At 39.7% G+C, this 15,373-nt stretch overlaps 1 protein-coding gene across 9 annotated transcripts in view; it reads left to right on the forward strand.

Moving 5' to 3' along the window:
* Nucleotides 1-7,956: 7,956 nt before the first annotated feature.
* The window catches only part of LOC128697870 (transcription factor Sp9), a 37,559-nt gene continuing 30,142 nt past the window's right edge, over nt 7,957-15,373 (forward strand). For 3 of the 9 annotated variants that reach the window (XM_053789842.2, XM_053789845.2, XM_053789850.2), the window contains exon 1: nt 7,958-8,290. In XM_053789842.2, the coding sequence (XP_053645817.1) occupies nt 8,228-8,290 (63 nt within the window). In that variant the 5' untranslated portion in view covers nt 7,958-8,227. Of the gene's footprint in view, nt 8,291-11,298; nt 11,415-13,346; nt 14,042-15,373 lie in introns of those variants that run through there. The other 6 variants (XM_053789847.2, XM_053789843.2, XM_053789846.2 and 3 more) reach the window with 4 other exon arrangements.

Consider the following 15,373-nt stretch of genomic DNA (forward strand, 5'->3'; position numbering starts at 1 on the left):
TAAAACTGCAGACACATTCATCACCTTCAAAACTACCATCAGAAAACATCTTATCTCCCTGATACACCCTGTCAACTAATTACACGAATACCACCTGGTGGTTAACACTTACACTCACTCACCCATTTGACCATAAACAGAAATATCAATCTCAATCTCAAAATAATGAATCCTAACTAGTCATAAGTTGGCCTGTGATACTCCAATACTGAAACTATGTACTGTGCCAAATCAAAAGCATTCACATTGTTAAACTCACAAACTAGTATTTAGTCACTTAGCCATAATACCAACTTACCTCATAATTTTGTAATATTTTAAACTTAAGATTTAATTTAAGTCTGCCCGAAATGCCTAGCCATGCTAGGTGTTCTAGTGGTACACTCTGTAATTATTATTTTACTACATGTAAACAATACAATAACCAAATTCTGTAAACTCAGCATTGTAATCCTTATAGAGAATTGCTAGGAATGAGGCCAGAAACCAAAAATGCTCATATAGAAATTCAGTAGCCAGGGCCAGGAGCTAGGACTCGACCTCTGCAAACACAGATACGTAAGTACACACCTATATTTGTCTTACTCTCATACATTGTAACACATTTCTACTAATATATATATATTACTAAACCTTACTTAAACCTGACAGTGACCTTTGACCTTTTACTAGACAACTATGCAGGAAAATCGCCATGACAACGGATAGGTCAATGGTCACTTAATTATATAATACTTAAGAAAAATTAGTAGCAGCGTCTATCTGCTCACAATCGAGGGACCCGAGTTCGATCCTAGGGTAGGTGGAGCTTAGATGTGTTTCCCTATACCTGCTTCCCCCCTTCACCTATCAGTAAGTAGGTACCGGAATGTTATCACAGTGTTGTCCCCTCAAGGGAGGTTCCTTGATGTTAATGACAGGCTCTGTGCTCCAGTTCCTTTAATGGAGTCTACCTTACATTCCCCCAGGGGCTGTACGACCCCTTCGTGTTTAACGCTCCTAGGGAAGAGGATGAAAGGACAAGAAGAAAATAAGACAGAGTGGCTTCATCGGGGTATCCTGGGTTATTAACCCTCCGGGGTATCCTGGGTTATTAACCCCCCGGGGTATCCTGAGTTATTAACCCTCCGGGGTATCCTGGGTTATTAACCCTCCGGGGTATCCTGGGTTATTAACCCTCCGGGATATCCTGGGTTATTAACCCTCCGGGGTATCCTGGGTTATTAACCCTCCGGGGTATCCTGGGTTATTAACCCTCCGGGGTATCCTGGGTTATTAAACCTCCGGGTTATCCTGTGTTATTAACCCTCTGGGTTATCCTGGATTATTAACCCTCTGGGTTATCCTGGGTTATTAACCCTCTGGTTATCCTGGGTTATTAACCCTCCGGGTTATCCTGGGTTATTAACCCTCCGGGTTATCCTGGGTTACCCTCCAGGTTAACAATATTGGGTTATCCTGGGTTACTAACCCTCCAGGTTAATAATCGTGTGTTATCCTGGGTTACTAATCTTCCAGGTTAATAATCTTGTGTTATCCTGGGTTACTAATCTTACAGGTTAATAATCTAGTGTTATCCTGGGTTACTAATCTTCCAGGTTAATAATCTTGTGTTATCCTGGGTTACTAATCTTACAGGTTAATAATCTAGTGTTATCCTGGGTTACTAATCTTCCAGGTTAATAATCTTGGGTTATCCAGGGTTACTAATCTTCCACGTTAATAATCTTGTGTTATCCTGGGTTACTAACCTTTCAGGTTAATATTCTTGTGTTATCCTGGGTTACTAATCTTCCATGTTAATAATCTTGTGTTATCCTGGGTTACTAACCTTCCAGGTTAATAATGTTGTGTTATCCTGGGTTACTAACCTTCCAGGTTAATAATCTTGTGTTATCCTGGGTTACTAATCTTACAGGTTAATAATCTAGTGTTATCCTGGGTTACTAATCTTCCAGGTTAATAATCTTGTGTTATCCTGGGTTACTAATCTTACAGGTTAATAATCTAGTGTTATCCTGGGTTACTAATCTTCCAGGTTAATAATCTTGGGTTATCCAGGGTTACTAATCTTCCACGTTAATAATCTTGTGTTATCCTGGGTTACTAACCTTTCAGGTTAATATTCTTGTGTTATCCTGGGTTACTAATCTTCCATGTTAATAATCTTGTGTTATCCTGGGTTACTAACCTTCCAGGTTAATAATGTTGTGTTATCCTGGGTTACTAACCTTCCAGGTTAATATTCTTGTGTTATCCTGGGTTACTAATCTTCCAGGTTAATAATGTGTTACCCTGGGTCATTAACCTTCCAGGTTAATATTTTTGTGTTATCCTGGGTTACTAATCTTCCAGGTTAATATTATTGTGTTATCCTGGGTTACTAATCTTAGAGGTTAATAATCTTGTGTTATCCTGGGTTACTAATCTTCCAGGTTAATAATCTTGTGTTACCCTGGGTTACTAACCTTCCAGGTTAATAATCTTGTGTTATCCTGGGTTACTAATCTTCCAGGTTAATAATATTGTGTTATCCTGGGTTATTAACCTTCCAGGTTAATATTCTTGTGTTATCCTGGGTTGCTAATCTTCCAGGTTAATATTCTTGTGTTATCCTGGGTTGCTAACCTTCCAGGTTAATAATCTTGCGTTATTCTGGGTTACTAATCTTCCAGGTTACTCTTGTGTTATCCTGGGTTACTAACCTTCCAGGTTAATAATCTTGTGTTATCCTGGGTTACTAACCTTTCACTTTAATAATCTTGTGTTATCCTGGGTTACTAATCTTCCAGATTAATAATATTGGGTTATCCTGCGTTACTAACTCTCCAGATTAATAATCTTGGGTTACCCTGCGTTAGTAACTCTGGAGGTTACCATAATTATTATTATTATTATTATTATTATTATTATTATTATTATTATTATTATTATTATTATTATTGATTAGTTATACAAGTTTAATATCTATTATGTTCCCCATAAACCATCCCGTGGGCGTTTTTTATGGGGAAGTGCTAAACCCGTATGGGTCATACATAGCGCTCCAGAAATGCAGAGGCAATTAGAGTCTGATCTAAGGAAAGGAGAAGCAACAATAGTCCAGGCTTCCTCTTGGAGACTATCTACCTGGAGTTCATTACCTTTGTAACTTGCTCAGCTATTAAAACTTTGGGGTCCAGTCCCTGGATCCATTATGTACCTCTGTAATCTTTTGACTACCGCCCACAGGATGGGTATGGGCTGCATAAGAAAGATATTAAACTGACTGAAAGACTTCCGGCGTTTCTGGTTGACATGCCGTGCTGCTGATAAGGTTGTGGAGACAAAGTAGAGCTTTACCGTGTCGTGAGTGCAGAGCGGGATGTGAGTTGCTAAAGCTCTTTGCACAGAGTGAGACACGACCTGGGGAAGCTCTACAAACCGTGATACATAAAGTTCTTCATAGAGTGAAACATGTACGATGGAGCTCTACACTGCAAACTATGACTTGTTGAAAGCTGTGCACAGAGTGAAGCATGATTTGATAAAGCTCTACATAATGAAACATGACTTTATAAGTGTATATACATTGAAACATAGCGATAAAGCTCTACATGGAGCTTATCATTACATGATAAAGCTCTAAACAGAGTGTAATATTGTTTGATAAAGCTCTGCACAGAACGAAATATGACTTATGGTCAAAGGTGAAACATGAATTGATAAAGCTCTACACAGAGCAAAACATGGCTTGACTAAGCTCAACAAAGAGTGAAACATTGCTTGATAATGCTCTGAGTAGTGCTTTATTAAAGCACTATTCAGGGGAAACATGGCATTATGACTTTACGAAGCTCACCACAGACCGAAACTTGTCCCAGTAAAAGCTCATTCAGCAACCTTTGTGTGCCTTCATGTGTGTACGCTTGTTGCATGGAATATTTCTTGTGTGTTGTCAGGAGGTTGTAGAGTCTTGGTCCACGGACGTTCACTCGGTGTTCGGTAGTTGTGTCCATGACCCGAGACTGGATATTTGTAGCACCTCACCTAGGAAGTAAAGTACTACAAATATTGGGCAAGAAGAATGATCTGGGACTGATTATCTCAGTACTGCTCATAAAACGCGTACCTTCCGCATCATATGCGAGGTCAGCTAGTCTTAAAACTCCCATAAGGAATCTAATATATATTTTAGGACTGTGCAGGTACTGTATACCTGACCTTGAATAAAAGTATGTTGCATGGACACCTTCTGAAACTCAAGAAGACCAGAGGTTTGCAACAAGACTAGTCCTGGAGTGGAGGGGATTGAGTTATGAGGAGAGACTAAAGGAAATGACAATAATGACATTAGAAAGGAGAGGGAAACTGCGAGACATGATTCTGACGTACAAGATATTCAGAGGATTTGAGAGGGAGGATAGAGGCAGAGTGAGATGCTGAGCACATGAGCGAGATGGCACAGATGAAAACTCATACACATAGGAGCAACGATCATGTTAGGAAATACTTTTTATGTCTGAGGAGTGGTAAGTGGAATGAACTGGATTAATAATAAGAGAGCACTGTTGGACACTACAGTGAGGTAACCCACAAGGTTATAAGGAGACATTAAACATACAAGTTATAAACAAGTGAAGAGTGGAGGCGCACTCATTACCAGCCATGCGTGAAAGATGTTAAAACTATACCTAGTTAGTCAGTAAAAAATTAGAAGACGGAACAAAGAGCTGGAGCTCAACACCCGCACAGCTGACATCACGTGGTGTGGGTGACATTATGTAGTGTGGGTGACATTATGTAAAGTGGGTGAAATTATACTGTGTGCGTCACATGTAGTGTGGGTGACATTATGTAGTGTGGGTGATAGCAACATGTGTGCGTGACAACATCATGTAGTGTGGATGACAACATCATGTAGTGTGGGTGACAACATCATGTAGTGTGGGTGACAACATCGTGTAGTGTGGGTGACAACATCATGTAGTGTGGGTGACAACATCATGTAGTGTGGGTGACAACATCATGTAGTGTGGGTGACATCATGTAGTGTGGGTGACAACATCATGTAGTGTGGGTGACAACATCATGTAGTGTGGGTGACATCATGTAGTGTGGGTGACAACATCATGTAGTGTGGGTGACAACATCATGTAGTGGGTGACAACATCATGTAGTGTGGGTGACAACATCATGTAGTGTGGGTGACAACATCATGTAGTGTGGGTGACAACATCATGTAGTGTAGGTGACAACATCATGTAGAGTGGGTGACAACATCATGTAGTGTGGGTGACATGTAGTGTGGGTGACATCATGTAGTGGGTGACATCATGTAGTGGGTGACAACATCATGTAGTGGGTGACATCATGTAGTGGGTGACAACACCATGTAGTGGGTGACAACACCATGTAGTGGGTGACATCATGTAGTGGGTGACAACATCATGTAGTGGGTGACAACATCATGTAGTGGGTGACAACATCATGTAGTGGGTGACAACATCATGTAGTGGGTGACAACATCATGTAGTGGGTGACAACATCATGTAGTGGGTGACAACACCATGTAGTGGGTGACAACATCATGTAGTGGGTGACAACATCATGTAGTGGGTGACAACACCATGTAGTGGGTGACAACATCATGTAGTGGGTGACAACATCATGTAGTGGGTGACATCATGTAGTGGGTGACAACATCATGTAGTGGGTGACATCATGTAGTGGGTGACAACATCATGTAGTGGGTGACATCATGTAGTGGGTGACATCATGTAGTGGGTGACAACATCATGAAGTGGGTGACAACATCATGTAGTGGGTGACAACATCATGTAGTGGGTGACAACATCATGTAGTGGGTGACAACATCATGTAGTGGGTGACAACATTATGTAGTGGGTGACAACATCATGTAGTGGGTGACAACATCATGTAGTGGGTGACAACATCATGTAGTGGGTGACAACACCATGTAGTGGGTGACAACATCATGTAGTGGGTGACAACATCATGTAGTGGGTGACAACATCATGTAGTGGGTGACAACACCATGTAGTGGGTGACAACATCATGTAGTGGGTGACAACATCATGTAGTGGGTGACAACATCATGTAGTGGGTGACAACATCATGTAGTGGGTGACAACATCATGTAGTGGGTGACAACATCATGTAGTGGGTGACAACACCATGTAGTGGGTGACAACATCATGTAGTGGGTGACATCATGTAGTGGGTGACAACACCATGTAGTGGGTGACAACATCATGTAGTGGGTGACAACATCATGTAGTGGGTGACATCATGTAGTGGGTGACAACATCATGTAGTGGGTGACAACATCATGTAGTGGGTGACAACATCATGTAGTGGGTGACATCATGTAGTGGGTGACATCATGTAGTGGGTGACAACATCATGAAGTGGGTGACAACATCATGTAGTGGGTGACAACATCATGTAGTGGGTGACAACATCATGTAGTGGGTGACAACATCATGTAGTGGGTGACAACATCATGTAGTGGGTGACAACATCATGTAGTGGGTGACAACATCATGTAGTGGGTGACAACATCATGTAGTGGGTGACATCATGTAGTGGGTGACATCATGTAGTGGGTGACATCATGTAGTGGGTGACAACATCATGTAGTGGGTGACAACATCATGTAGTGGGTGACAACATCATGTAGTGGGTGACAACATCATGTAGTGGGTGACAACATCATGTAGTGGGTGACAACATCATGTAGTGGGTGACAACATCATGTAGTGGGTGACAACATCATGTAGTGGGTGACAACATTATGTAGTGGGTGACAACATCATGTAGTGGGTGACATCATGTAGTGGGTGACATCATGTAGTGGGTGACATCATGTAGTGGGTGACAACATCATGTAGTGGGTGGCATCATGTAGTGGGTGACAACATCATGTAGTGGGTGACAACATCATGTAGTGGGTGACAACATCATGTAGTGGGTGACAACATACACAACATAACTTAATGTATTGATCACAGAGGAAGATATAACAAATATTATCTTTTTCATTTTCACCAAAATCAGCAAACAGTTTTATGGCTTCGCTCACCTGCTTTTACATATTAATTTAACGTGAAAATATGTTTAATAAGGCGCTGAGGGCGGCAATTGTGGTGGGAACTCAGCCCACTGGGGCTGGGCGGCGCCCACGCCCACACCTCTTTATCGCATCCCTCCCATACCTCTCCCTCCCTCATATTTGACCTCTTAGAACCACCATGGGAGTCTAGTCATGTCTCCTGGTGTGTGATGGAGGTGCAGGATGGGTGGTTAATGTCAAGATAACGGTGGTGTTGTAAAATATGCGATGAAGGGAGGCCGGAGCGTGGTGAGCTGGACCGTCATTGTGGGAGAAAGTAGGCTGGCTCACTCCTCTCTCACCCCGATTATTACATCTCTCCTCTCCTCCACCTTACTCACACTCTTATATTAATAACAGTGACCTAGCACTTGTTATATAGAGCTGTGGTGGGCGTCTAGGAAGGTGGTTTTACAGATGAAGTGGGAGTAATGGTTGTGGAGGAGGCAGGAGCGGGGCGGAGAAAGACTATCATTAGGAGGTGGGAGGGTCAGGCAGGGAGGGTGAGGGCGGGAAAATGACGCCTCTGAATGATACTTGCGAATATATAATGTTTATTTTCTGCTAGTCATGGCTCTCTTGACTCACATCCTCCAGTAAAAGTTACAAATACTCGTTAGAAATACGTGGAAATCTCTGTATTGGAAAGTGTTGGCGGTGAATGTTGGGAAGACGCAGTGTGGCTGGATTAAATATGGGATTAATAATATGTGAAGGAATATGATATTAAGTGTTATATTGTGAGATAGTGAAGGTCGTGGGCGGCCTCGGGGCGGCGGGTGAGCCAATCAGCATCCAGCATCCTCCCTCCCGCCGCCCCTCACACCTCACAACACCATCACTCTTAAAGTAGTTCTGACCCTAAATACATTACCTCTTGTAGCTATATTACCATATTATGGCACACGCAGTGTATATGGGGTTAGAATATGTATAGGAGGGTGTAATGTGGGTGTGGAGAGTGGGCGGCGTGTGAGGAAGGAGAATAATACTCTCCACCCATCGCGGAGGAATACATGGGAGAAATCCCAGAGTCGTCCTGAGAAGAGAAGCTTTGAATCTGTTAGGCTAAAGTGGTGTGTTGTGACTTTAATTTTGACGGTGTTGGGCACTATGTCGACGCAGACAGTGCAGACGATGAAGACGGAGCCGTGTGTGCAGCAGACGACGTCCCAGGTAAGCTAGAGGGGTAGGTAGGGCGGGAGAGAGGGAGAGGGGAGAGTGTATATGGTGTGTATAGGGCAGGCTAGGCCCCGCCTAGCAGGAGGCGTCACTGAGGCAGGAGCCACGTGCTGCAGGACAAGCCTGGGGGCCAGCCTACCTCCTGGGGCACCGCCCACACCGACACCCACACCAGCCCCGCCTGCACACACGCCCTCACACACGCCCGTCCTGGCCATACCTCACCTTGCACCTGAGTGTGTGTGTACTCATAAGTGTTGTGAGAGTGTGTTGGGCGGGGCGGTGGGCGGTGTTGGTAGGCCCACCTGGTGTCTCTAGATGCTCCATGCCACTGTCCCCGCCCTCACCCGCCCACCCCCGCCTATCACATGCTGCCCGACCCACCCACTACTTCCTGACACCGCCCAGGACAACCCTCACGCCCATATATCACAGAGCACACCGCCCTCCCCACACACCACCCAGGACTACCTTATACTAGGGATAACTTCGCTACACCTCACTTAGGTTGACCATGACACTACTATCACAGGACACCTCTACAAACAGGACCAACGAGGCGGCCACGTTACTCACAGAACAACTATATAATATTCTTTGACAGTATCTTCACCTGTCAGAACAAATAGAGCCTAAATTTATCACACAAGACAATGTCATCGCTATCCACGCTTGCCAGGGCGTTAATACACTAAACAGTGCAACTTTATTTATACAAAAAGGACAATCAGGGTCAATCAAGGACCCCAATGGAAATAAGTCACTTTTTACTTTTTTTTGGATTATCCTGGTGGATAATTTACAATGTGTGATAATTGTACTTATGTGTACCTGTGCCTAAATAAACTAAGGACTGCCATATATAACTAAACAACTTCCCTTATACTGTCCATAATAACCTCTGCGTCCTTTGCAGTGCTGAATGGCCTTCCACACAGGTTCAGCGATTTCCATGAATCTTAACAGTCCTCTTCCGCTCTGAACAGTCTGGAGTGTGCTTTGTCCCGCTGATTTATTTTGTCCTGCTAATCTACATTGTCTTTGGTCTTCCCATGATGTCCTGTGTCGTTAGAATGCCCTAATATGTACGGTCTTGTGTTTGCCATGATGCTGCATGTTGCCTTACCCGGAAATTAGTCACTGTTTGGCTTTATTTGGCTATTAACTTTTCGAGGTTAATCCAGTATTTTCAGACCTGAAAAACCGTTCACGTTGTCATGGGACTATTGATAATTGTCATGCTTTGATAATTGCTTTGCCTTGGGACTTCCGATAATTGCTTTGCCTTGGAATTGTCATGAAAAATACGTTGAGTAGGGTTTGTCTGATAATCTTTGTGGGTGTAGTCTTTGTAGTTGTTTTGAACTAACAGTGTACGTTGTTTTACCTTTATAATAAGTATACTAATGAAGTAATATGAACTGGTAAAGAGCGTATGCTACAAGGAACGTTTATCAGTAACATGAAAGCAGGAGCTCACATCCAACAATTGAATACAGTATGGAAACAATAATGGTATGCAATACCGACAAGTTGATAGATAAGACACATGTGCAACTCCTGATATCATTCTTTGGAAGACGTTTTTGAAATCAGTTGCTTTCTTAATTCAATACAGAGGTTAATTGAAGGCTTTGAAACTGGAAACGAGTCATTACTGTAAGTAGAATCTGAGATTCATTAAGACTATGGTTAACACCATCTAGGCTGAGGGACTGATTACCTCGTATTGAATTAATCTCTGTATTGAATTGATAAAGCCACTGGTTGGCAAAGCGTCTCCAGAGTGAAGATGCCCAGGTGTTACACATGCGTTTTGAACACAGTATGCCTGTTAGTGCCTTGAATTGCCCAGGACATCAGTACAGTGGATTATATATCACCAGGACTGGATAGCAAAAAGTCAAAGCCTGTGGCTGGAGCAATTTGCAACAAAATCACTAATTGGAAAAAGGAAATTAGAAGAGGTTTTGATTTGTCTTAAATCGAAACTTGTTTTCTTTATTTCCAGTTTGTGGGTTAGTTGTAAACCAGGATTGGGTTACACAGGATCATTACAGCAGATTGTACAGCATCAGTACAGTGATTTATACAGCATCAATCCAGGTTTGCACAGCATCAGCGAAGTGAATTGTGGATTATCAGTAAAGTGGATTGTACAGCATCATTTCTGGATTATAAAGCGTCTTTACAATGTGTTGTAAAGCATCACTACAATGAATTATACAACTTTGGAGAATTGGCCTGTAAATCAATCCAATGGATTGTACATCAGTCCAATAGGTTGTACAGTATCAGTCCAGTGGAGTGCACCGCCCCCGTACAATAGATTCACAGCATCAGTATTGTGGATTACATCAGAACTGGATTACACAGCATCATTACAATCGATTTTACAATATCTGTACATTGGATTCCAGAACCAGAGCAGTAGATAAGATAAAAAAGTAGGATTTTATAACATTATTACAATGGATTAAATAGCGTCTGGACAGTGTATTACACATGAACAGAACAGTGAATTACCTGGATCAGAACAGTGGATTGCTAAGCATCAGTACAGTGGATTATACGGCATCAGAACGGTGAATTACAAAGCATCAGTAGCTTGGATTACACAGCATCAGTGCAGTTAATTACTCTGCATCAGTACAGTGAACTATACAGCATTAGTACAATGGATCACATCAGTACAGTGGACTGGACAGCATCAGTACAGTTGGTTACACAGCAGTGCAGTGACTTAGCATTATTACAGTGGATTACACTGCATCAGTACAATGGCTTACACAGCATCAGTAGAGTGGCTTATACAGCATCAGTAGTCTTCATGTAGATTGCGAGCAGTTTCTTCAAAAAAAAAAAAAAAAATGAACGTGACATCTATACTCAGGTTGTATTGTTGTTGTTTTATTTAAATTGAAAATGTATTTAATTTTTGCATATAGCTGTTGATATTTTGATTTAATCAATAACTTATGTATTGTTCTGGTTGGCGACAGGACACTTGAGCAGGAACTAGAGGCTGTTGTCACTGCCTGCTGTAGCGGGGCTACACTGCCAAGCGTACACTATGTCTTCTTGGAGACAGTGTGTGTGGATCGAGGACTTTACTGGTGTAAGAATTAATGGCGTTTATGCATATTTCATTGCTACAGAGTTAAGATTGCTTTGTGGCGATTTTTTACACAAATGCCTTCATTATAAAGTTGTCTAGAAGTAAAGACATCACAGCGAATATTGGCACCTTAAACCACATTTGCTTCACCACACTCTTTCACGCCCATCATTCCTGTTTTACTAACCCATTCACATCTACGACTCTGATTAGGTTATAGTAACTAATGTTAATGACTTAGGCTGACGGAGAATCGAGCCTCTACCACTTCTTGCGCTGAATAAAACTATGCAGGAAGTTAAAATATGAGATTCAGAATGTTTGATATAGTAAATCATACACGAGGGACTACAAAACTGCAGTATTCCATGTGCATAAGAACACCGCTGTCTTTATTTCCATAAAGCTTATTCCTGAATGATATTTTTTGTCATTTTTAATGGTTTACCAGTAATAAAATGGACAGTAATAATGGTAACGAAGCATAATAATTATATGGGTTGCAAAACTATTACTATGCCCATACTAATAAAATTATATATTTCCCTTACTCCAAAGCATTGCTGTAGTAATATGATTCGTTCCCAATACCATAAAAGCTATGATTGAATTAGGTAAATGAAAGATATGCAGAAATATCTTATGAAGGGGAAACTCCCAATATTATATTAAAGTTGAATAAATATATGATAGATATACAAAGTTTTTTGACTAAACTATACACTAGAACGCCATGCTAGGCGTTCTAGTGGTACACTGTAATCATTATTTAACTACATGTAAACCACACAATAACCAAATTCTGTAAATTCAACATTGTAATCCTTATATTATTATTATTATTATTATAATCAAGGGGGAAGCGCTAAACCCGGAGGATTATACAGCGCCTGGGGGGGGGGGATGTGGAAGGCATTCAGGCTTAATTCGGGGAACTGGGCACAGATCCAATTCCCTAAATCAAGAGCCCCTCATCAACATCAAGGAACCTTCCTTGAGGGGTGTAATCCTTATAGAGAATAAACTTTGAATTTGAATTGAATATAAGTATACAATATAGTATTACTTTGACAGTCAAATTGTAGGTTTAGCACTTTCTATAATAATAATAATGATGATGAAGATAAGTGGAAAAATTGACAAGTAGTATCACAAACAATGGAAGCTTTAAAATAGTGTTCTTTATGTGACGATTTTGTGGTTAATGGTAATTAGTAACCGAGCCACGTGTGTGAAGAAATGCACAGCTGTCTAAAATGATTTCCGTGTTCAGTAATTTCAGAAATATTATTATTTAACAAGAAAATTTTGCTTTATAATTAAAATAATGTAAAGAATAAGAGATAACGTGAGGGATCAGCTCTGTTCCCTGTGGCCCGAGGCAGTCAAAATTTCTCGCAGAGCCGTAAGCAGCTGAAGAGTGAGATCTCCCGGTAAATATTTACTGGAATGTATAAGTCGTAGTGTTTGGTTTGTGACTGGTTAGTGTGGAAAGCAATTTTGCTTAAGGTTTATTGTGCAGTTGATTTGTATAAATTTTAATGTTATTGTTCTAGGATTACATATACATGTAAATCATTTATAAGATAATTATTTATTGGTTTCATTTTGATTAGACTTGTCTTGATAATTAAAATTACAAAACTTATTTTTTATCAGTTTTTTTTACACTGAAGATATTTTACTAAGAGTCATTAAATAATTATAGTTTGTGCTCTTAAAGAGTTCATCCGAAATAAGTTAGAATATAATTTAGTTCTAACAATCAAGTTGATTCCTGTAATCCCTCGACTGTGTAACAACATTCAAATCTTATTGGAATATTATTTTGTCATGTTCATGCCCTCTTAAATTTAAGTAAACAATGTGATTGGCAAATAATACACAGTTCCTTGATAATGTGAGAAATCACGAAAGCGATTGGAATTTCACTATTTTTCCACAGTGTTTGTTCTGTATATTGTGATATCACATGTTTACTGTGATCTTACTGCGACAGTGTGTGATAACTTATACATAAACTAAGTGATTGAGATACATGGTATATCAACTGATTGACTGGGATAAACAATAGTCAAACAGGGACCTGGGATAAAGGTTGCACAAAGTAACTGGGATAAAGAATACACAAGTGACGGATAAAGAATACACAAGTGCCTAGGATAAAGACTACAAATGAGTGGGTTAAAGAATAAGCAAGTGACTGGTATAAAAGATACACAAAGGAACTGGGATAAAGAATACACAGAGTGACTGGGATAAAGAATACACAAAGTAACGGATGAAGAATACACAAAGTAACTGGGATAAAGAATTCACAAAGTGACTGGGATAAAGAATACACAAAGTAACTGGGATAAAGAATAAACAAAGTAACTGGGATAAAGAATACACAAAGTAACTGGGATAAAGAATACACAAAGTGACTGGGATAAAGAATAGACAAAGTGACTAGGATAAAGGATATGTGAACTGAGTGGCTGATAAAGGATGATATAAGAGATAATGGATATACTGTACTGAGTGACTGGATTAAATGATATACAGAGTGACTTAAAGGGTATACAGTAACTGGTATAAATCATCCACGATCCAAGAGACTGGATAATCGATACATAGCAGCAGAGGTAAAAAAAAAAAATACATGAAACATAATTAGGATACTGGATATGCAACTTAAGTGACTGATGTATGGAATATAGATTATGTAATGGATAAATATGAAGACTGGAATCCTGGAAGTTGAGAATAGTTTGTGATGAAATGTTTTGCTTAGACCAGGCTAGCACATAGACGTAGCTCATTGTGTTTTGTACTTTTTTACAATGCTGCTTAAATTCTTTCTCCCAACATCTCATGTCAATACAGTTGTGTTTTATATTTATTTTTTATATAACATTGCTGATTTAATGTTTAGATTTTTGTTACTTAAAAAAAATCATTGCATATAAGAATCTTAACTTCAGACAACTTAATTTAACTTAGCATTCAAACCAACTAGTGTCAAGAACTGTAGTTGTAAGTTCTAGTTTTACTCAGCCTGAGATGCCTTGCAAAACTAGGAGCTTTTTCAAAATGTATGAAATAAATACTACCTATTTTTTGTAATAATTATGTACATTTTGAGACTCAACTTTATTTGTTATTATATTTTATTTGTTTTAGATGAGTAAATTTCAGTCACAGTGTTTAATGAAATGAATATAAAATTATACAGGACTTAAAAGGATGTAGAATTACAAATACAGTACTTTAAATGGATTTAACTTTGCAAAATAGTTCACAGCATTTTATTAAGTTAGCTCAGCAATTTATTATCTGGTGGAGGACTAAACTTCTTTTGTAATGCATAATAAGGTTGGATAAAATTAAGTTTACATTGGGTAAAGTAATTGCAGATTGTCAAACTTCATATCACCTAATGTTTTGAGTTGGTTTATAATATGTATAAATCATTTATTAAGATACTTAATGTATACCAGTAGCTATAGCAAATAATAACATTAGTGTGGCATGATTTTTTTTTTGTAGGGTAAGCAAATAACATTGTTAAGCTTTTCAGTTAAGCTGAAATAATAAGTATTTATTTTATTTATTCAAAATGGAAGTACATAGTAACAAAAATGATTTAACGTACCATTTTAAACATGGTCCAGTGAAATTCTTGGTTTTCAATCGAAATGTTAAGTAATTTTGCTGTAAAATTCTGGCTCGCTGTGACGATTTTGCAACAGTTCTTTTTCAGGTGATGGAAGGAGGGGAATGTAAGCAAGGTAATGATTGAGTGAACGATGATGAAAGTTTCTTTTTCCAGGTCATCCTGCCTTGGTGGGAGAAGGCCAGTGTGTTAATAATAATATTATTATTATTAACATAATAGTAATAATCTTTATTTCTACAAAGTACATGATACAAGTGATACAGACTTAGTGGACATTATTGGCATACTTTTTAGAAAG

This window comes from Cherax quadricarinatus, chromosome 68 (assembly GCF_038502225.1).
Source record: "Cherax quadricarinatus isolate ZL_2023a chromosome 68, ASM3850222v1, whole genome shotgun sequence".
Classification (NCBI taxonomy): domain Eukaryota; kingdom Metazoa; phylum Arthropoda; class Malacostraca; order Decapoda; family Parastacidae; genus Cherax; species Cherax quadricarinatus.